The sequence below is a fragment of the Macaca mulatta genome, chromosome 15 (assembly GCF_049350105.2).
Source record: "Macaca mulatta isolate MMU2019108-1 chromosome 15, T2T-MMU8v2.0, whole genome shotgun sequence".
In the NCBI taxonomy this organism is placed as follows: Eukaryota; Metazoa; Chordata; class Mammalia; order Primates; family Cercopithecidae; genus Macaca; species Macaca mulatta.
Genome location: NC_133420.1, coordinates 51,086,032 through 51,109,513, shown reverse-complemented (window position 1 = coordinate 51,109,513; position 23,482 = coordinate 51,086,032). Strand labels below are relative to the sequence as shown.

At 39.4% G+C, this 23,482-nt stretch overlaps 2 protein-coding genes across 3 annotated transcripts in view; both read left to right on the top strand.

Moving 5' to 3' along the window:
• Nucleotides 1-438: 438 nt before the first annotated feature.
• Nucleotides 439-23,482, top strand: part of RAD23B (RAD23 homolog B, nucleotide excision repair protein) — a 46,121-nt gene continuing 23,077 nt past the window's right edge. Inside the window, exons 1-4 of one of the 2 annotated variants that reach the window (NM_001261788.1) lie at nucleotides 439-875; nucleotides 17,068-17,149; nucleotides 18,965-19,044; nucleotides 23,147-23,415. In NM_001261788.1, the coding sequence (NP_001248717.1) occupies nucleotides 810-875; nucleotides 17,068-17,149; nucleotides 18,965-19,044; nucleotides 23,147-23,415 (497 nt within the window). In that variant the 5' untranslated portion in view covers nucleotides 439-809. Of the gene's footprint in view, nucleotides 876-939; nucleotides 1,374-17,067; nucleotides 17,150-18,964; nucleotides 19,045-23,146; nucleotides 23,416-23,482 lie in introns of those variants that run through there. The other variant, XM_077965368.1, reaches the window with a different exon arrangement.
• On the top strand, nucleotides 9,726-14,955 carry LOC144334877 (uncharacterized). Its single transcript, XM_077966713.1, has 4 exons — nucleotides 9,726-9,768; nucleotides 9,875-9,951; nucleotides 10,711-10,878; nucleotides 13,443-14,955. The coding sequence occupies exons 1-4, from the start codon at nucleotides 9,726-9,728 to the stop codon at nucleotides 13,839-13,841; spliced, it is 687 nt and encodes a 228-aa protein (XP_077822839.1). The 3' UTR covers nucleotides 13,842-14,955.

The following is a 23,482-nucleotide window of genomic DNA, read 5'->3' as shown; positions in this document are numbered from 1 at the left end:
GGCTGAGCCCCGCAGCGAGCGCCCCCCGGGTGCTGGCCCCTAACTGTGGTTACCGCCATCCTTTCACTTAAACTCCGCCCCGATTACTCCCCCGCTCCAGGGCTCGGCATCCACTCTGCCGGGTCTCCACGTAGCGCTTCCCGGGCTACATATTGCGTAACTTCGGCAGTCGGGCGGAGTCTGCAGACGCGGAGAGGCGGCGGGCGGAGAGAACGCCCCAGTAATAGTCGCTAGGAGGAAACCCCGAGAGCCCCTGCCGCCCACGGAACGCGCCTGCGCAATCCGGGTCCAGGCCGCCGACATTCCAGAGCCGCCTTCCGCCCCGCCCCCAATTCCGGGGCGGAGTCGTCTGCCGCGCCTGCGCAAAGCGTCGCTGCACCCCCCCCACGCCTGCGCGCTCCGCCCGCCCGGCCCCATCCCCCCAGGTTTTTCGCGTGGGGGAGGGGGCACGTCTCGGCGAGTCACGATGATGGCGGCCACCATCCTGTGGTGAGCTAGCGGATTCCCTGCTTGTCTCGCCGAGCCCCTTGCGCCTCCTGCAGACTCAGTGGCTGGCGCTCGGCGCGTGAGGAAGCACGGCGGCCCGAGCTCGCGGGGAAGGCCGCAGTCGCGGAGGCAGCGGCGCGGTCCGGGGCACGGGCTGGGGGAGAGGCCGCTCCGCTGGGCGAATGTGACAAGCCCCCACCCCCACCGCCTTCCTCCCCAGAGCGCGAGGAGCGCGGGCGACCCCGGGGCCCCGCCAGGCCACAGACCCCGCCCAGCGGCCAGCACCCGGCGCAGGCCCGGCAGCAGAGCTGCGCGGCGGCACCATGCAGGTCACCCTGAAGACCCTCCAGCAGCAGACCTTCAAAATAGACATCGACCCCGAGGAGACGGTATGCGCGCGGGCCGGGGGCAGGGGCGGCCGCGTGCGGGCCGCGGGGAGCGCCAGGAGCTCGCGGGGCTGGGCGGCGCGCTCCAGCGGGGGAAGCCCCGGAGGGCGCGTTGAGGGCCCTGAGTCCCGGTGCCGGCCCTGGCCCTGGCGGCGTACAGCGGAGCCAACTCTCCTGGCTTGGCCACGGGCTTTGTGGCAGGAGAAAGGGGAAGCAGTGGCTGGACGCCGAAGGCCTGGTGGCAGATGGCGTGGAGCGCACGCCCGCGGGCCTGGGCCTAGGAGCTCGTGCTAGCGGGGCCGGAGGGGGATGGGGAGGTCCAGGCCGTCTCGGCAGTGGGGCCTGGCTTTCTGGTGTGGGTGCACAGGTGGGGGAGGGAGACGTAGGCGTCGCCACTACCCATGTGTGGACCTGGTTAGGCGCTTAGGTCCCAGAGTTGGTAACCCGAGAAGATGAGCCTTAAAAAAAAAGTATCAGGTTCCGTTTGCCGCCGAGTGAGAGGTGAGTAGTGGTGAAAATGAATTTACCCCTTTCCCCACAGAATTGTTAACCCTTTTATTTGCAAATGAATCGTTCTGCTCCCTTCCTCCCGCCACCAAACCCACACCCTTGCGTAGATTGCACTTTGAGGCCTCTTTAGTGTTGGTTTTAGCGTTAGAACCCTTCAAATCCATCCAGGCTCAAACTAAACCTCAGATTTAACGGGGTTTCTGCATTAGAAATCTTGGAATTGTAGGAGTTGGAACCCTGCACCCACCCTCCCCTGATCCCCCAAACAGTAGCGGTTCAAGGGGGAAAAAAGAAAAAAAAAACAACAACTTTGAATCCCTTCTGCAGTTAAAGCCTTAAACATTTCAGAAGTCCACATTATACATTTTTCTGTATTTGTGACTGCATAAAGAGACACTGTTGAGGTCAGTACAACTTTATGCCAAGAAGCTAAAAACGCCGTGTGAATTTACTGCTTATGTTCGGGAATACACCGCTAAGATTGTCATAATACTAAGTTTAAACCAGCAGCTTTCTGCCCAACTCTATTTTTAAAAGTAGTTGATTCTATTTTGGGTGGAGATCAGGGGCTTTGGTGTTAAGTAGACCTGAGTTCCATTTGTGGTTTTGTAACTTATTTGCTATGACCTTGGGCAAATTACGCTATCTTAGTTTCATCTTCTGTATAATAGGGATAATACCTGCCTTGCAGAGATGTGAAGATTAAATGGTATGTGTTTACTTGGTGGTCAGTAAGTGGAATCGATTATTTAAACAATGGATTCCTTTAAGTGGAGATACAGTGTTACGTTTTACTTACCTCATTTAATCTTAAGTTTTGTACATCTTTAATTTTTTAAAAAACAACCTTTTTGGGATTTTTGGTACAAAATTACTTGATTTCAGAATATATGTAGGTGTATGCTGTGTGATTAACTTCTTAAAGGAACAGTAGATCTCAATTATACATGAGAAACTTTTCAGTGTCCTCAGAAGTAATTGACAACACCCTGTGGACTGACAGCACTAATAGAATCAGATTCCTCTTGAGTATTTCTTTACTGCTTAATGTGTATTAATAAGTTGAAGGGTGAAAGTTAAAATGGAGTTTGATGATTTCAGACAAACTATGTAAAATGCCTATTTGACTTTGGTTCTTTGTGGTAACAAATGTTGGTGCCACAGTAACTTAATCGGCTTATAATACTCAGTTAATTTCAGAATTATTGAAACCTAAAGAAAGATTGTGGCTTTTTGGTAAATATTTGTGGGTGTATTGAAGTTATGCAGTGACTCTTTCAACAGCTCCACTGAAGTATTTATGTTCTGTAGGGTTTGTTTAGCGTTTTAGGCACTTTACACATGCAGTGTTAACTGAGAGTTAATGCTGTACCTGTGTTTATATAAATTCTTAACTATTTTTGCTGTTTTCCAGTTTATTTTCAAGGAAAAGTAATATGTTACACTTCGGGAAGTATATTTTTGAGAAGCCCATTGTTAGGGAGTGGCTTCTACAGCTTTTGCTGCTATTTACATAAATAAATATAATTTTGTTTCTATTAGTATAAAAAAACTAATACTGTTAGTCTGGGGCACGAAATTAAAGCATTTCCCCTGGGATATATGGAACGTTTGCATTTAATGACTTGTCAGTTTTTATTTTAATCACTTTAGGAAATAGTTTTCATGACAACATTTTCAATTCTATATTTGTAATGTGTTTTATTTAATATTTGTTTTTGATACAACACTTTAGAGTTCCAGTAAGAAATACACAAAGAAAATTGTATTTAATAGAGCAACACTAAGTGTTCTGTTTGTAAGTTGTTGTGAGAACTAGGTAACCAAGGATATTAGAAATAGATCTAAAATAAAGACAAGATTGGATCTTATTGAGACCTGTATTTTGGTCAACTCAGAGATTTGTCCTTGTTTAAGAAGGAACCAAGGAAATTAAGTGACTTACGTAGCCAGTATAGAAGCTCTTGTGAGCTTGAGATGAGCATGAGCAAAAATGGAAGAAAGGACTGTGCGACAAGGGGAATCATGGGAGTGATTCATTTGTTGAACAAGTAAATGTTTAGTGAGCTTTGCTGGCAGGACTGGAGGAGTACAGGGACCTGTAGAATGTGACCTGGGGCTTCTGGGAGCCTTATTGACTTAGTCAAATCTCAGTAGCTATAGAGTAGGGGATATACACATTGGAAAAAGCAAGATAATTTGTTTTAAGGTGTTTTTATTTGCCCTAGTTTTAACAAAACTTTCTTAGACTTATTAGGCATTTTGTACCATTTACTTGACTATTACCGTGATACATGACATGACCACTACCTTTAATGTTAACCTTTACAAAGGTCTTTGTTTTTACAATTGTAATGCAAACCGTCTTATAAAATATTCAAACAATACAGAAACAAAATGAGAAGGTGGTATGTGTGGGGTAGGGAGATCATTGCTAGGAGATGTTCTTCATTGTGTGCTTTTTTTTTTTTTTTTTACTGTAAAAATTGTGGGAGACATTTAAGTAGCCTACATATTAAAGCATTTTGAGATGTCTAATAGACCACTGCTTCTCTGAAATTTTTTAAAATTCTGAAGTTTAGGCTGGGCGCGGTGGCTCGTGCCTGTAATCCCAGCACTTTGGGAGGCCGAGGCGGGCAGATCACAAGGTCAGGAGATTGAGACCATCCTGGCTAACGCAGTGAAACCTCGGCTCTACTAAAAAAATACAAAAAATTAGCCAGGTGTGGTGGCATGCTCCTCCCAAGTAGTCCCAGCTACTTGGGAGACTGAGGCAGGAGAATCGCTTGAATCCTGGAGGCAGAGGTTGCAGTGAGCTGAGATTGCGACATTGCACTGCAGCCTGGGCGACAAAGTGAGACTCTGTCTCAAAAAAAAAAAAAAAAAATTTTTTTTTGAAGTTTAATGGTGTCGTGGACATTTAGAGGGAAATGGAATAGTTTTTAAGCTCAGTTTTGTAGTCACTTAGTTTTTTATGTTACTGTTGCTTGAAGCCATTAAGAAAGGTAGATTTAAGAATAAACCTTTTGAGATAAAAAATACAGTGCAGTATTTTATTGCATCACTGAAATGGTGACAAGAAAGAGTATGTGGTATACAAATTAATCCTGCAGTCTAACTCTTGACACTGTTTGCTTTGAAGAACTAAAAACAAAACTCAGTAAATTTGAGATGAGACTTTAAATGCAGAAGCTGAAATGTGATTGGATTACTATATAAGTGACATTAAAATTCTACATATACATTGGATGTGTTTGCTAAGAGAATTGTAAAGATATCATTGTTTTAATATCTGTAAATAGCATATTAGTATGCTGTGAAGAATTACCTAATTTTGTGGTTTATCTCTATAATGTGGTTATTATAAAATACTATTTTACCCAGCACTTTGGGAGGCCGAGGCGGGTGGATCACCTGAGGTCAGGAGTTCAAGACCAGCCTGACCAACATGGTGAAACCTGGTCTCTACTAAAAATAGAAAATTAGCTGGGCGTGGTGATGCATGCCTGTAATCCCAGCCACTTGGGAGGCTGAGGCAGGAGAGTCGCTTGAACCCAGCAGGAGGAGGTTGCGGTGAGCTGAGATGGCGCCAAATACTTTATCCTATTTCAACTTTCTGCATAGCACTTACACCATTACCTGGTTCTTAAAATTTGTTTTTTGCCAGTTTTATCCCACTAGAATGCACATACCATCACAGCAGGGCCTGACATCTAGTAAGTACACAGAAAGTATTTATTAAATAAATAAATCAACATGCAAACACACTACATTGGGGGAGCTCACCTTCGGCTCTGGGGCTCAAGCGATTCTGCTGCCTCAGCCTCCCAAGTAGCTGGGACTAGAGGTGTGCCTCATCACACGTGGTTAATTTCTTTGTATTTTTAGTAGACATGGGGTTTCACCATGTTGCCCTGGGTGGTCTCGAACTCCTGAACTCAGGAAATCTGGGTGACTACTTTTAAATTTACTAGTCACTGAAGGCCTTTCTGAATAAGGTGACATTTAAGCTGAGAGCTGAGTAAAAATGAGCACTTGAGATGAGGAGAGTGTTTTCTGTAGGGAACTGCTAGGGCAAAGACCTTTAAGAATGTGTTTTGGGAACTAAAAAAGCCTGCATTGCTAAGGTGATGGATAAGAGATAAGAGAGTGAGTTAGGCAAGTGGCCAGAGCATTGTAGGCTAGGGGTTTTCAGGCTAAAATTGGAAACATTTACAAGCAGAACAGAAATCTTTGTTTATTTATCTCTGTCTCTCTTTTCTCTCTCTTTTTCCCTCCCTCCCTTCTTTTCTCCCTTCCTCCCTTCCGTCTCTTTTCCTCTCCTTCCCTCCTTCCTTCCTTTCCTCCCTTCCTTCTCCACTCCCTCCTTTCCCTCCCTTACTTCCCTTCCTTTTTCGACAAGGTCTTGCCCTGTCATCCAGGCTAGAGTACTGTGGCATGATCATAGCTCACTGCAGCCCCAAACTCCTGGGTTCAAGTGATCCTCCACCCTAAGCCTTCCCCAGTAGCTGGGACTATGGGGGCATGCCACCACTCCCAGCTAATTTTTAGTTTTTGTAGAGATGGGGTCTTGATGTTTTGCCCAGGCTGGTCTCCAACTTCTAGCCTCAAGTGATCCTCCTGCCTCAGCCTCCTAAAGTGTTGGGATGACAGGCACAAGCCCGCATACCCAGCCGGGAAATATTTCTTTTAGGATTTTTAAAGGTTACTTTGATGCTGTGGGGTGGGCAAGAGTGAAAAGCAGAGACATCAGTTAGGGGGCTTGTGCAGTAGTTTTAAGTAATTGAAGCTTGAACCAGGGCAGTAGCAGTGGAGATGTAGAGGATTTGGAGATGTAGAGCAGAGGAGATGGAATTAGGATATGTTTTGAGAGGTACAGTTGGCTGTACCACTTGCTGTGTGACCTCAGGCAAGTTACTCAGTATGTGCCTTTTGGTCCTCTGCTGTAAAATGAGAATACTAGTATAAAAGTACTAAATTATTGGTATATGAGTTTTGAAATAATATTAACAGTGCTTGGTAATGTGGTCCGACTCTCCCTCCATTGTTCTTGCTTAGAAAGCCTCAAATATGATTAAATTCAACTCAGTGTTTGTACTTGCACCTGAGTGGCCAGAGATGCACCTGTTGCCACATTGACTTGTCTCGCTTAAATTTATGAACATTAAGGAACTTAAATTCATGAGCAGTAAGGAACACTAAGACACACGAAGGAACCTTAATTGGGTCCTTAGTGTGCAGCACCTGACAGTCTTACAGTTTACTAGTCACTCTTCCACTGCCACAGGATGCTTTCATATCATCTACCTTCCTTATTTTCATTTGACAACCCTAGTCTTTATTTGATTGAGAATTTAGAAATAATCGAGACAGAATGTCTACAAGGTCCTACCATAGCTACCTACCTGCTAGCCTCCTCTTACTGTAGATAGTTCTGAATTGTGGATGGTGCTATCTAAGGCAGGTCCTTCCACTTTTCCACTATGCTTCATCCCCTGTCATGTGTGAAGGACATCACTCCATCAGATCTTTTCTCTTCATCACTGATTTTTCCCATTTCTAGGGTATACAATTTTTCCCCATCCTAATGATACAGTCCCTCATCTCCACATCCCTCTGCTGCCCTATTTCCCTGCTTCTCAAGAAAATTCAGGAGTATCTCTTAATTCTGTTTACTTTTTTCCACATCTTGCTCTTTTCAGATCTACCATACTGTTCCTAAAAGGGAGTCCTCACAACTTTGTACTTGTGCTTCATCCTTAAGCACAATACTTTTAAAAAAATCTTTCTCCTCATTATTAAAATGGGAGTAATAATAATTGAACTGCTTTCCTAATGGTTGTGAAAATCAGGTGAGATCATGGGCATGGAAATATTTAGTGAATTGTGAAATTAGAAATAAGTTTTGCAGTTTTTAAACAACCTGCTTTCATCAGTTTTTATTTTGATCATTTCACTATCCTTTCTTTAAAAGGTTTGTATGAATGAGATATTCTCATTCTCTTAGATTGACATAATCAGCAATTTTGAACAGTGTGTAAAAGCAATGAACAAGGTCCTGCTGTGATAGATGCCATATAGGATTCCGGTTAATTTCTGAAAGAAATTTGCTGAATTTAACCCTACTGTGGCACAGTGAATCCTGCCAAAGGACACTACACCATCTGTTCCCTATAAGTTTAGATAAATAAATGTCTTTTGTAGTGTCAGGAACGCTAATCTTACAACTGAATTAGCTTTATAAACCTTTTAAACATTATATAAACTTACTTCAGCAGAGCAGGTAGACCAGCTACAAATGACTGATAATACATGAGCAGATCCTAGAGGCTTAAACGGGTAGATAAAATTGTTTTCACCCATTATTCCCCACATACTTCTGGTTGAATTAGGTAGGCACCTTGTTTTTGCTGGTGCACTGGAGAGATCTATTCTTTGCTTATATAGAAACTTACAGGTATTTTGGGAATTCTGCTTACTCAATTTTCAAATTCCTGTGTTTCTTTTCATCTTGTTGAAATCATACTCTTAGGAATATATTTTAGAATAGATTAAACTGGCATGTATTGGCTGACTTAAGAGCCTAAGTACCGTTTTACATGGTATTTAGGCTCATTTCTGTGGGACAAATGGGTTTTGAATTTCAAATAATTTATTTAAAATAATAGCCTTTTGGATCATAACCCCAGTTTGAGGATTGCCTTTGTTATAGTGCCTGCCTCTTGTCGTATAATTCATTTTATGTTACCAGTTATTGTTTCTGTTGTAAAAATCTCCTTTACTAAATTATTTTATTGCTAGGGTCCAGTGAGGAGATTTTTCCTGTTTGTACTGAAGTCAGCTGACATTTTTAAAATCAAATTTGTATTTGTAGAATTATCAGGAACCTACCTTGGTACAGAAATTCCCCAGGAAGTACTCTGGTCCGTGTACCAGTTTCTCAAGTGGAAGGAGATCAACCAAAGAACCAAAAAAGAAAAAGCATTGCCTGTAGTGTAAACATAAGAAATCCTTTAGTAAACATATTTGGCTTTGGGAATCTCCTTTATTTTGCTAATTGTTGATTGCCAAAATTTAATTGCTATTACTGTTTTTTAATTAGTCCGTGTAGTATTAGAACTGCCTTAGACCTTTTTCTTTTGAATGAAGTCTCTCTTTTTCTGTTTGAAAGTCCAGTTTTCCCTGAATTACTCAAATAATTCAGGCTCGTTGTAGTAAATATAGTAAAATGTGATTGGCTTCTAGTCTTTTTTAAAAATATATTTACACATAATACATGAACACAGCTACACTGTTTAAAAAAATTAATTGCTTAGCAACTAGCTTTTTTCCCTCAAAGATAGTTATAAATATTTCATTCGTTTATATTGCATAGTGTTCAAATGAATGTATGTACATTAATTTATTTTACCACTTCTCCTTTGTGGATGTTTAGGGTTGTTTTCAGTTTGTAGTATTGCAAACAGCATTGTAGTGCACATACTTTGTACCTTTGTCTTTGAAGTAGTTACATAAGCACCTCTAGCATTGATTTCTAGATGTGGAATTATTTGGTCAAAGTGTGTCAGATTGCCTTAAAAAATTCCTGGTCAGGCTGGGAGCGGTGGCTCACGCCTGTAATCCCAGTACTTTGGGAGGCTGAGGCGGGCGGATCATGAGGTCAGGAGTTCGAGACCATCCCGACCGACATGGTGAAACCCTGTCTCTACTAAAAATACAAAAAATTAGCTGGGCTTGGTGGCGCACACCTGTAGTCCCAGCTACTTGGGAGGCTGAGGCAGGAGAGTCACTTGAACCTGGGAGGTGGAGGTTGCAGTGAGCCGAGATCGCACCACTGCACTCCAGCCTGGTGACAGAGCGAGACTCTGTCTCAAAAAAAAAAAAAAAATGGCTGATCAGTGCTTACAAACATTATTTGTTATTTATAAATACTGTCTTCCATATGAGTAGCCAGGATTCAAATTTAGGGACTCTGCCTCTAGAACCTATGTGTTTAACCTTTCTATTTCATCTGCCTTAGTGTACCCATCAGAAAAAGGATAATAGTATCTACCTGTGTACTAGTTACCCTATTACTGCATAACAGATTACCCTAAAATGTAATTAAAACAGTAAATACTTACTATTTCATAGTTTCTGTGAGTCAGGAATTCAGGGGTATTTTAGCTCTGTGGTTCTTATTTAGAGTCTCAGGAAGTTGCATTTAAGGGCTTCATTCTGTACGTTAAAGGCTTGACTGGCTGGAGGGTTCCCACTGCAAGTGACTTCCTCACATGGTTAACAACTTGGTGATGGTTATTGACTGGAGGCCTCAGATCCTCCCCATATGGGCCTCTCCCCAGGATGCCTGAGTGTCCTCATGACATTGTGGCTGGCTTCTCCCAGTGTGAGTGATCCAAGAGAGCAAAATAGAAACAATGGCTTTTATGTATAAACCAGCCTCAGAAGTCACACTTTTACTTCAGCAGTATCTTACTGTTCTTGTGATCTAGCCATAATTCAGTGTGTGAAGGGTATGTACGAAGACTTGAATGCCAAGAGATGGGAGTCATTGGGGGCCATCTTGGATGTTGGCTACTACAACCTCATAGAGATGTAGTACAGATTAAAAGTTAATTATTGTGAGGCTCTTAGTACACTGCCTGGCATATGGCAGGTACATAGCCTACATTAGCTTTTATTCAGATGTTATATTTCAGGGCTACCCATTAAAACTTTACACCATTATTTTTACTGTATGTAGTTATAACAGTAATAAGGAACAACATAGTTACAGAAGTAAGAAAAGTAATACTGTAACATTGAGCAAGCTGTTATATGGAATATGCAGTTGCTGACCTAATTAACAATCAGTAGCCTAGAAATCTTATGCAAAGTGCTGTGTAAGAAGATTGACATGGCAGCTCATTATACTATCATAGGAACATGATTTACGAGATATTATTTTGATGTCTCATGCATGACCTAAATTTGTCAAATGAAAATGACTACTTTTTTTAAGAGACAGAGTCTTGCTGTGTTGCTCAGGCTGGAGTACACTGACAAGATTATCTCTCACTCCAACCTTGAACTCCTGGGCTCAGTCAGTCCTTTATCTCAGCCTCCTGAGGTAACTGGGACTACAAGCAGGCACCACAGCACCCGTCTAATTAAAAACAATTTTTTTTGAGATGGTGGCTCACTATGTTGACCAGGCTGACCTCGAACTATTGGGATAACGGGGGAAAGGACTACTTTTAATGGTTGTTGGCCTGAACTAAAATAGTGCCATTGCCACAGAGATGCACAGTAGTGCTCACATTAGGAAATAATTAAATGGTAAGTTTAGCTTTGTGGCTTTGTGGTGGCACTTTTTTTTAGATGGGGTCTCGCTCTGTCGCCCAGACTGGAGTGCAGTGGCGCGATCTCGGCTCACTGCAAGCTCCGCCTCCCGGGTTCACGCCATTCTCCTGCTTCAGCCTCCCGAGTAGCTGGGACTACAGGCGCCCACCATGTGGTGGCACTTTTAAATACACTATTATGATTGTCTTCCTTTGCAGGAAAAAGGAAAAACCATGCCCATCATGTTGAATATTATATTGAGTACGTTTTTATTTTAAAATGCACAATTTTATAAGAGATAATTAAGTAGCTAGAAAAAAATGTTTGATTTCTTGAATGTTAACCATGGCTTTGTCTCTAGTGGAATTGATGATAAACCACCATTATTTATATAGCGGGATATGCGGCACAATGAAAGTTCTAGCCCTGGTTATGTACTGGGACTGTGGTGCTCACGTTTATATTCACTCTGTCGAGATGGCTTACTGGAATGGGAGCGTTGGCGTGGGGCTCAGCTCAGTTAAAGGAGTCATAATTGCATCTATTGTGGGCCATATCCTTTCCAAGAGAAACCTGTGCTGAGTTCTACCTCTTCCTTTGAAGCATCCAGAAAGAAGGCAGTCTTTCTTGCTAATCTGTTTTAAAGTACGCCCAATTAGATTGGGTTAGGGATGATTAAAACAAAGTAATTTAGATACAGTTCTTCCACAGATACATTATGGTTTAAATGCCTCTAGGACAGCGTGTGAAGGTGTTCAGTAGAGAGTTAAGTGTGTATAAATGAAGGTCAGGGAGAGACAGCTGGGCTAGAAATACAGATGACATCTGCATAGTTATTAAAACTAGGAGTAGACACGATGGATTATCCTGGAAGTCTTAAGTAACACTTAAAGGGCTGGCCAGGGAGGAGGATTTCGTGAAGCAGTGAACGGAGAGATAGGAAAACCAAAAGTATGACATCCTGGAAGCCAAAGGATGGTAGTATATAAAGGAGGGACAAGTCAGTACTGTCACACGTGACAAGAGGAAGATAGGAGAGGATTAAGAAGTGTCTTCTTATGATGTTGCAGAATTCAGTGATACGGGTAAAGAGCAGTGTTAATGGAATGGCCAGTGGTGGGGGTGGGGAGGCGGGGGGCGGCACTACCAGAGAAAATAAGAAGCAGAATGAGAATAAATTTCATGTTTTTGTTTATCAGCACAATATTGCTCTCTTTTGAGTAGTTGGTTTTGGATTATGAGTAAGTGAAGACAGTGGTGTGTGTTTAAGTTTTTGAAGAATTAGATTAAGAGGGGAGAGAGAGTCTAGGAGGAGATGAGATTGTTAAGTGTTTGTTTTTAAAATGATAAAGAATTAGGTCTGAGTGTGAATGGAAGTGAACTGAGCGAAGAGAGGCTGAAAAAGCTGGGGGAGATAGGCAATATAATGAATTTAGTAAGATACTGAAAAATACTTGGAGGCGAACCAGAGGACAGGTGGAAAGAATTAGGTTTGAAAGAAAGAGATTCTTCTTTCATTTAATAGGTGAGAAGGAGATGTAGGTGGGTCTTGATGGAGATGTAGGTGGGTCTGGATGGAGATGTAGGTGGGTCTGGATGCGACAAAGTTAAACAGAAAGTTGAAAATAAGTTCCTCTATCTTTTTTTAATAAGGTAGAAAGTAGTCACCTGCAGAGAGTATGAGAGGATGCTGGGAATCAGATTTAGAGTAGAATGCAGATTTAAGATATTCTTTTGGAGGATGGAGAATAGGGCTAACCAGGGGGAACAGAAGATTTAGTGTATCCTTTTCTCCACTAGCATTTAGAAAACTAGGTATAAATGTAGATAGGCAGTCTCTTAGGTAAAAGTTGAGATTTGTTAGCTAAGCAAGGTTAGGACAGTGAGACACTACAGAGTGGTTGGAGTAAATTTTAGAGGTTGAGTACTGACAGAAACAGATGGTGTTAGTCCAAATACAGAATTCTGTGTGTCAGAAGCAGCCAAAAGACAAGGAAGTTTTTGATATTAGAAAGAACGTGATAAGAGCAGTGACAGTGTTGTCTAAGCAAAATAGAGCTGATAGTGAAGATCAAAATGAAAGTAGAAACTCTAGGGATCAAGTCTTACGGAGGTTCAAGAGCAAGTGTAGTGAACAGTTACTAAGAGCTGGTAGGAACCGGAGATTGGTCACTTATAATTTTAAACATAGAGTGGTTTGTAGATGATAGAATTCAGCCTGTGTTCTATGAGTATAGATTGGATTGTAAGTAAAGATCACTGTTTTGTTCAAGGTAAGGAACAATGCCAGAATTTCAGACAGGTCAGTGAACCTGATTCCAAAGTCTTGGACCCAACAGTGATACTGTTGGGTCAAATCCCCGTGCCTTCCCCCACTACCTTAAAAATGTTGAAGCATCTTGGCATGTTGCCCTCAAAAAATTTGATCATTTGATACTTTAATTCTTATTCTGAGAATGTATTTCTTCACTTTCAATGCCGAGAATTATTCAAACCAGTCTTTCCAGTGTGGTAGTCTATTGGATTAATAACATGAGGCATCATTTATGTGTTTGGTTACTAATGAAGTTGAGCTTTTCTGTGCTGTGACTGTAATTGTGAATTGCCTGCCATGTCATTTGTCCAATTTTTTTATTAGTGCACGAATAGTTTTGTGCCTTGTTTCTCTTTTTTTTTTTTTTCTTTCTTGAGACAGTCTTGTTCTGTTACCCGGGCTGGAGTGCAGCGGCGTGATCTTTACTCACTGCGGCCTCAGCCTCCCGAGTAGCTGGGATTACAGGCATGCGCCACCATGCCCAGTTAATTTTTGTATTTTTAGTGGAGACAGGGTTTCGCTATGTTGGCCAGGCTGGTCTTGCGCTCCTGGCCTCAAATGATCCACCCGCTTCAGCCTTCCAGAGTGTTGGGATTATAGGCGTGAGCCATTGCACCCAGCTGCCTTTTCTCTTTTTTAATTGCTTTTTTTTTTTTTTTTTTGAGATGGAGTCTTGCTCTGTCGCCAGGCTGGAGTGCAGTGGCACAATTTCGTCTCACAGCAACCTCCGGCTCCCTGGTTCAATTGATACCCCTTTCTCAGCCTCCCGAGTAGCTGGGACTACAAGTGCGCGCCACCACGCCTGGCTGATTTTTGTATTTTAGTACAGACGGGGTTTCTCCGTGTTGGCCAGGATGATTTCGATCTCTTAACCTTGTGATCTGCCCATCTCGGCCTCCCAAAGTTCTGGGATTACAGGCATGAGCCACTGCGCCAGGCCTCTTAATTTCTTTTATTATTATTTTTATTTGTCCTTTTTTCTGTTTGAGTTGCATGTTTAGCCTGTTAATTTTTCTTCTTTGTTGAATAAACATTTTTAGTGTTTAGTCTACAATTACTTCTTTAGCCAAATCATATAGGTGTTTTGTATGGAGCCCCCATTGCTATGTTCTTAATATTCTGTGTTTGTTTTGTTTTGTATTTGAGACTGAGTCTTGCTCCTGTCGTCCAGGCTGGAGTGCAGTGATATGATCTTGGCTCACTGCATCCTCTGCCTCCTGGGATTCAAGCAATTCTCCTGCCTCAGACTCCCAAGTAGCTGGGATTACAGGTGGCAGCCACCATGCCCGGCTAATTTTTGTGTTTTTAGTAGACATGGGGTTTCACAGTGTTGGCCAGGCTGGTCTTGAATCCAACCTTAGGTGATCCGTCTGCCTTGGCCTCCCAAAGTATGGGATTACAGGCGTGAGCCACTGTGCGCAACCTTAATATTTTTTAATCAATTTTGATTTCTTTGAAGCAAAAGTTATTTAGTAGTAAATTACTAAAGGGCCTTTCTGTTTTGGTCCAGCTTTTCTTAATTTATGGTGCTGGTTTTTTTTTTTTTCCTTTTGTCCTCTCCTCTCTCATTTTTGATATATAAAGCTAGAGAGTCCTGTTATTTAGGCTTTTTGAAATATGAAATATTTAAGTCTTACTTCATTGAAACCTGTCAAGAATGAGATATTCCTGCATGTTTATTTTCTTTTATTTGTTCCTTCATATGTGTCTTTTTTTCTTTACATATGTCTATGCTCTGTTCATTTATTCATCGAGCACAGGATAATGGAGCACCCACTCCATGCCAAGCCACTGTGTATTGTTCTGAGAACTGGGTTCATGCATAGAGCTACACTTGATCTGTAATTTATTGTAGTTTTCCTAAATAATCACCCTTGCAAATATTGTATCTTGTCTTTATAAACAAAATTTGAAAAGAAATTTACCATTCACCACTGAGTGCTCCACCCATGCTCTGCCATCAGTTAGTTGACTTGGGAAGTCTTTTAGCATGTAGGATAGCAGTCCTCAAATGACTTGGTTTCAAAACTTGTTTACATTTAAATAAGTTATTGAGGGCTGGGATTACAGGCATGTACCACTATGCTCGGCTAATTTTTTTTTTTAATTTTTTATTATTTGCATTTTAGTAGAGACAGGGTTTCATCATGTTGGCCAGGCTGATCTCAAACTCCTGGCCTCAGGTGATCCTCCCACCTCAGCCTCCCAAAGTGCTGGGATTACAGGCATGAGCCACTGTGCCTGACCCAATGTACTTACTTTTTTTTTTTTTTTTGAGACGGAGTCTCGCTCTGTCGCCCAGGCTGGAGTGCAGTGGCCAGATCTCAGCTCACTGCAAACTCCGCCTCCCGGGTTCGGGCCATTCTCCTGTCTCAGCCTCCTGAGTAGCTGGGACTACAGGCGCCCGCCACCTCGCCCGGCTAGTTTTTTGTATTTTTTAGTAGAGACGGGGTTTCACCGTGTTAGCCAGGATGGTCTCGATCTCCTGACCTCGTGATCCGCCCGTCTCAGCCTCCCAAAGTGCTGGGATTACAGGCTTGAGCCACCGCGCGCGGCCTGTACTTACATTTATTAATGTTTACCATATTAGAAATTAAAACAAATTTTATTAATGTTCATTTAAAAACAGATACAATAAATTTTTTTTGCAAAAAAATAACTATGTGCCAAAATAACAGTAACAACGAAGCACTGAGAAGACTGACACTGTTTTACTTTTTTTGCAAATCTGATGTTTGGCTTTAAAAAAATTTTACTTGTGTTTCACCTTTGAAATGAGGAACAGTGGAAAATAGTGAATTGGGGTTTTTGTGATGGATTTCTACTTTGGGGAACATCAGAATAGCAATAATGCTACCGATCCATTTCAGGAAGATCAGTACAGCAAGAATGGTTTATATGGTATTTGCAAAATACTTTTTGGAGTCATAAGGGATGGTAACCTCTTTATTTCTGTCTCCTCGTCTATAAAATTGAGTGGGTGACATTTCCTTTTGTCCCAGAGTTTTGAGGATTGTGTGAAATTGTATGTTAACATTTGAAGCTAAATAAGCTTTTTTAATCTTTGAAGTACACACCGTCACTTTTTAATTGTAGAAGAGAAACTTGTATTTGTATCTCTTTCTGTCTAAAACTCAGAGAACTGTCAACTTAGATAATTTTCAAGAAGTATTCTGGGAAATTGAAGGAATTTGAATTTTTCTCCTTGGTTCTTGTGTCTTTAAAGTAATGAAAGTAGTTCTATAAAGGCAAATGAGAAAGCCATCTCTGCCTTTTTTTACTCCTTTCCTCCCTACTTAACAGGTTAAGAAGTCCATTGACTCGTTTTTCTAAATACTGTATAATGAGCCTAATTGTCACACAATTTTAGGAAATGAAGAGACTCTAAAGGTCATGGATTCCAGCTCCTCTTATAGATGAAACTGATTCTGAGAGAAGCTAAGCTGCTTGTTTAAGAGCATTGAAGTTGTCTGGTGGTTTTCAGCCTGGGCTGAACTTTGGAACCACCTGTAAAGCTTTTTAAAAATACTGATGTCAAGGTCCCACCCTCAGAGATTATGTTTTAATTGGTGTTTGTAAAGCACCCATGGTGATTGTAATGAAGCATAAAACTTAACATGAATTATTTGCCTTTTAGCATTCACAATTTAACCTTTAACATTGAAGTATTCTTCTTGTTGATGAGACTATTTTATTTCTGAGACTTTTTAGGTGATCGAGCTTTACTTTCTTGCTCCGTGGGAAATAAATCCATAAACATTATATAAATCAAAACTTTGATGTTGAAAACTTTATTTTAAATTATCAAGTCAACTAGTACATTTTTAAAAATCTGTGTGTATCAGATGGTGTTAAAGTTTATGCCTATCATAACTAATAATATGAGTTAATATTGAATCTTTTTTGATACAAATTGGAAAAACGATCTTTGAGGTTTTGGAAGCATTAATAATTATGTATATAATTTTTGTCTTCCATTATTTATTCAGATTCTGGATTGTCATTTTTTGTTTAGACTTTTTCCAAAACAGATCTTTATTTTTCCTATAGGTGAAAGCACTGAAAGAGAAGATTGAATCTGAAAAGGGGAAAGATGCCTTTCCGGTAGCAGGTCAAAAATTAATTTATGCAGGTATGAATTAAATATTAAAATTAACATGCCATGTCTTGATTATTCTTTTAGTTTTAGAAATGTTATCTTACATATTGTAGTATATTCAAATTGTCAGAAAAATGGTTGTACAAATAAAAGCAGTGAAAGAGCAGTCGTTTGAATCTAATGTTGATATTCAATCTTCTCTTTATTCACATTTGCCCTATGTATTTTTCCATCAAACGGTATTTTGTTTCATCTTTTGTAAGCATCATGTAACTGGCTTTTGTGTTTTTAATGAAACTGAGATTTTTTAAAAAATTTAATTGAAACCATTTATACTGATTGTGTTATTACTCTGTTTGGAATCATTCCTGTAAAATTAAGTTTTAACCAAAACCGACTGAAGAATACCAAAAAAACACATCACACAGAAAGACGTCGACAGGAAGAAAAGGGGATTATGTAAAGAATTCTTAGAAATCAATAAGGAAAGGATGACCAATAAAGCAACAAAGCATAAGAGTAGGAATTATAGATTTAACTAGCCTCACTAATAACCAGGAAAATGTATATTAAAAATACACTTGATATGCAAATTTAGTAGAGAAAATGCTTTCATTGTAGATGTTAGTAAGGTGGGTGTTTGATCGCCCATGGATTCTTCTATTTTTCTGAATAGTGTTTCCTAAAGTGAGACAGCCTGGCGGAAATGCTAACACGGTGATTCAGTCCTATTATTTTTATAGATCTGAGTTCAGAAGCCTAAAGAAGCAGACATAAAATTCCAATTTCCAGTTTCTTGTTTTGGCCTGTTTTCTCATTCCTATCCATATTCCTTTCTGTCTTAATGTTAGCAGCTTTTGATTCAATAGCTTTTTAAAGGTGGAAAACTAAATTCATGGACCAGGAAACATCAGGGAGTCCTACTTACCTAATATGTGACCTTCAGCATGATCACAGTCTTTTGTACTTCTTTGTGCATTTCTGAGTTCTGTAGCATCTTGCCCTTTCTTGTGTATCATGTCGTTTTCTGAAGTACTTTTAGTATCTTGCTTTGATAGTGTTAGAACATTTCTGATTTATCAGATAATCGGTATTTTGGGGAGCAGGAAATTTGTTTCTCTCCCCTTCTTCGTATCAGAAAAGAATATCGGTTATTTTCCAGAGGACCCCTGTGCAATCAGAGTATTGGATTTTCTTTATCTTCATGGTCTTCTCCTTTTCAGGGTCTCTTTCGTATTTTCTTGCCCAGTAAGTCCTTTATATAATGAAGTAATACATTTGTAAAAATTGATTGTCATTCTATATACACTATATAAGTGTGACATCTTTCAGTTAAATGCGTATGCCTTTTAATTTTGTTTATTTTGAGAGAGAGTCTTGCTGTCACCCAGGCTGGAGTGCAGTGGTGTGATTATAGCTTGCTGTATCCTTGAACTCCTGGGCTCAAGTGATCCTCCTGCCTCAGCCTCCCAAGTAGCTAGGACCATAGGCATGTGCCACAGTGCCTGGCTAATTTTGAATTATTTTTTTTTTTTTTATAAACAGGGTTTTGCTATGTTGCCCAGGCTGGTCTCAAACTCCTGGCCTCAAGCTGTATTCCCTCCTCAGCCTTCCAAAGGGTTGGGATTACAGGCGTGAGCCACCATACCCTGCCACTTAGGAATTGTTTTATTTTTATCTCGATTGATTGGTTTTTTCTTGGGGAAAAGTACTGATAGAATTTATGTTGGTGATTCATATTTTAATATTTCTGAAATAATCATATTTCAAGTAGAAAGTTGTTTTAACTTATGTGTAAGAGAAAGATTATGCCTTAAATGATTTTTTTTTTTTCTCTTAATGTATTAGGCAAAATCCTCAATGATGATACTGCTCTCAAAGAATACAAAATTGATGAGAAAAACTTTGTGGTGGTTATGGTGACCAAAGTAAGTTTCAACTTCATTCTGTGTATATTTATGCATGTAAGTCTTTTTAAAAATGATGACCCCAAGTCCACACAACGGACACAGTTTATACACATCCATAGTGGTGTGCACTTTACTATGAAGCTTTTTAAGAATTTACCTTAAGTGAAACATAAAGTTATTAATGGTTTACATTATTATACATTAAACTATAATTTAATATAGTTTTAATAAAATTTTATGTAAATTGAAACAACTGAAACACTGATAGGAAGAAAAAATTAATATTCAGATTATGTAAAGAATTCTTAGAAATCAGTAAGCAAAGGATGACCAATAAAGCAAAAAGGATAAGAGTAGGAATTATAGATTTAACTAGCCTCACTAACCAGGAAAATGTATCTAAAAATACACTTGATATCCAAATTTAAAATGTTAAAATTATTTTTGCTAGAGTAGGGAAATCATTTATTATATAATTCTTTTAAAATATCTTTATAAATGGAATAAATGTTTATTCTGTAGATTTCATAAGTTTGTCTTAAATAGACTTGCTAAATTATGTACTAGTCCTAACAAATTCCTCAAGGCAGAAAAGGCATGAAAGCTTATTATTACAGTGATATTTCTTAGTGAAAGAATATGTTTTTAGAAACTAAAAAAGGGAAAAGGCAACTAAAGAAATGATAGAATGATTTTTGTGAGGAAGTTTTAAACAGATACTTTCTTGTGATTTAGTAGGCTGGAATGTGTTTGGAACAATTTATGAAAGTAAATTTAAAGCAGAGAATGAACATGGATTTTTTTAAGAGACTATATACTTGTTTATTTAAAGATAATAATGCAGTGTAGAATTAAGAGACAAATGGAGAAGTGGTACTCATGACATTCATTTTTAGGATTGGATTGTCATAATCTTAGAAAGAACAGTGTTACTTGTAGCAATGAAAATAAGTTTAAATCACTAATTGAAACCACTTCATCAAAGGCCAAAAGTGGAATAAATGTGGGTTTTTTCTCAAAGTCACAAAATAATTAATAGTAATAGAAAATAGAGTTGAAATAAATTTTAATTACCACATCCTTTTATACCGGGAAACAAGCAGCTAAATAATTTACATGTGTTGAACTTGAACATTTTTTAATTTGTTAAGAACCATATTGATTTTGCTATACTTAAGAACTTAACTCACTATATGTTAAGCTTTAAAAACAGAGAAGCAGAATCGTAAGGAAACCTTGTATCATCTAGGTTTTTTATTCAACTATGGTAAAATATAATAACAAACTTCCAGTTTAATCATTTTAAGTGTACAGTTCAATAACATTATAGTTACATTGTTTTGCTGCTATCACATACATCATATGAGTGGAATCCTATGGTATTTGTCTTTTTGTGACTGGCTTATTTCACTTAGCATAATGTTATCGAGGTTCATCTATCTATGTTATAGCATATGCCATAATTTGCTGAATACTATTGTATTTTCCCATCTAGTTTTAGCATACATAGTACATAATGGAAAATGTGATAGCCACACATTTTTAAATATGTTTTCTTACTGGTCTTAGTTTCTTTTAATATTACAGTAATCCTATTTAGAACACAAGAATTAAGCAGAAAAAGTCTCAAAGGGTGCGTGTATTTGAGGAATAGATACTTGAAAACTGTTACTATATTACATACAATTCTTTTGTTTTTCCTTCAAGTCTTTTATTCCTAATATTACATAGGATTCTAATGATATTTATGACTGTTTTATTTTGAAGTTAATAGTAGAGGACAACTATAAGAAGGAAGGGAATGCTGCTACAGTAAGGCATTTATGGAAGCACTGAGAAATGACCTTATTAATACAAAGAAGGGAAAGGAAAAAGCTATTAAGATCAAAAGCAAGAATAAAAACTAAAAAGCAGAGAGGGACTTGGTACTGTTTAGAATAAAGAAGAAATAGCTGTTCTTGACAGTAGGAACCTTGAAGATAAGTCATTTTGCAATATTATTTTGATAACAGATAATTGAGAATATTAAATGAGTATACCACATTTAAAAGTACATTTTTATCTAGATTGGTTATTACAAAGTTTTGGTGCTTAAAACTCTGAATTTTCACGTTTGTGAAGCTCCAGTCTATCCAGAATAACTGACGATCCAGAATGACCTGAGGATTTCAGCTCATTGAAGTTTTAGAATGTTAATAATCTGCAGAATATTATATTGGCTGTTAAGAAAATTAAGCTAAATAGGAAAAGGGAGTAATGCTAGTATTTTTTAAAAGCCTATCACCTTTCACTAACCTTTTTTTTCCTAATGTCTTCTTTATTAAATCAAAAAGACACAAGGCAGCTCAGCTTATTGGTTTTAGAGTTTGTTTATGCTTGTGGCAGATTTTGTTGAATTTAAGTCCTGTCTTCCACCAAAATATCTACCTTTGGTCCTTGGGAAAGTTATGAACTAAACAGGTAGCATTGACAGGCCTTAGGAGAAAGCTAAAACTCATGTAGTATGATTTTTACACATGTACAGTTGACCCTTGAACGCCACTGAGCTTAGAAGTGCCAGCCTCTCCCCTACAGTCAGAAATCTGCATATACCTTTTGACTTGCCCAAAACTTACCTACTAATAGCCTACTCTTGACCAGAAGCCTTACTGATAAACAGTGGATTAATACATGTTTTGTATGTTACATGTATAATATACTGTATTAAAGTAAGCTAGAGAAACTATTACTAAGAAAATCATGGCCAGGTATGGCGGCTGATGCCTGTAATCCCAGCACCTTGGGAGACCGAGGTGAGCGAATTGCTTGAGCTCAGGAGTTGGAGATCAGTCTGGGTAACATGGTGAAACCTTGTCTCTACAAAAAAAAAAAAAAAAAACAAAACAAAACACAAACATTTAGCGGGGAGTGGTAGTGTGAGCTTGTAGTCCCAGCTACATGGTGGTGGGGGCGGGGGCAGTGACTGAGGCTGGAGCCTTGAGAGGTTGAGGCTGCAAGGAGCTGTTATCACACCACTGCACTCCAGTCTGGGCTCCAGATAGAGTGAGACCCTCTCTCAAAACAAAGAAAATCACAAGAGAGAATATTTTTGGTGTTCATTAAGTGTAAGTGGATCATCATGAAGGTCTTCATCCTTGTCTTCACACTAACTAGGATGAGAAAGAGGAAGGGTTGGTCTTGCTGTCTCAAGGTGGTAGAGATGGAGGAGGTAGAAGGAGAGACAGGCACACTCAGTGTAACTTATATTGAAAAAAATCATCATATAAGTGGACCCAGTGCAGTTCAAACCCTTGTTGTTCAAGGGTCAACTAATTGTTTTTTTGCTCTGTGGAAAGCTTTATGGCTCTACTTCCAGTTCAGAAAGTGCTGAGCATGTGGAGTTAACTTAATTTGGCCTTCATTTTTCTGCTTATCTACATATGCATCTCAAAGTCTTGTGAACCTTTTTGTACTTGGACCTGTTGATTTGTAGTCAGTTTTGAGATTTTCCTCCCTCTTCTAAAATACAGTACGACAGAATATTTGACATGTTTATAAATAAACATTTATACTGCCATTTCAAGAACATTATTTTGGGCTGGGTGTAGTAGTTTATGCCTGTAATCTTAGTGCTTTGGGAGGCTGTGGTGGGAGGATTGCTTGAGACCAGGAGTTCAAGACCAGCCTGGGCAATGTAGCAAGACCCTGTCTTTAAAGAAAATTATTTTGGTAATGCTTTTAAGTGGTATTAGGTAATTTAAAGTTACAACTCAGGTACATAGTTTTTTTGGGAAAATGATACAGTTTTCTTTTTTGTTATATATATATATACACACACACAAACTCTCTATTTCAAATTTTTGACTTTTTATATTAACTTGATATGAAGACTGAAATTGTTGGGTAAAATTAATTGTGGTTGATAATTAAGATTAACATATGCTCTCATGAGCTTTGAAAGAGGAACCATGAGTCAGACTGCTAATATTGATCATTCATTGAGTCATTTTACAAAATTATTTTCAAGTTACAGGTTGTTATTAGTGCTATGTTTGTGGCATCCTGTAACGGTATAGTGTAATTAGAGATCAGTCAATATGTAGTATTTTATCGTAATTTATTTTGCCTTTAATGTGTTTAGCCCAAAGCAGTGTCCACACCAGCACCAGCTACAACTCAGCAGTCAGCTCCTGCGAGCACTACAGCCATTACTTCCTCTACCGCAACAACTGTGGCTCAGGCTCCAACCCCTGTCCCTGCTTTGGCTCCCACTTCCACACCTGCATCCATCACTCCAGCATCAGCGACAGCATCTTCTGAACCTGCACCTGCTAGTGCAACTAAACAAGAGAAACCTGCAGAAAAGCCAGCAGAGACACCAGTGGCTACTAGCCCAACAGCAACTGACAGGTAGGAACTGGATTCTAGGAAATTCTATCTCAAAATCCGTGTTTAACAGGAGCTTCATGCATTTATT

Coding starts and splice junctions, on each gene's coding strand:
- LOC144334877 (XM_077966713.1), top strand. CDS start 9,726: ATGCCTGAGTGTCCTCATGACATTGTGGCTGGCTTCTCCCAGT. Junction 9,769..9,874: donor TGTGGCTGGCTTCTCCCAGT/GTGAGTGATCCA, acceptor CTTGTGATCTAG/CCATAATTCAGTGTGTGAAG. Junction 9,952..10,710: donor CATTGGGGGCCATCTTGGAT/GTTGGCTACTAC, acceptor TGGTAAGTTTAG/CTTTGTGGCTTTGTGGTGGC.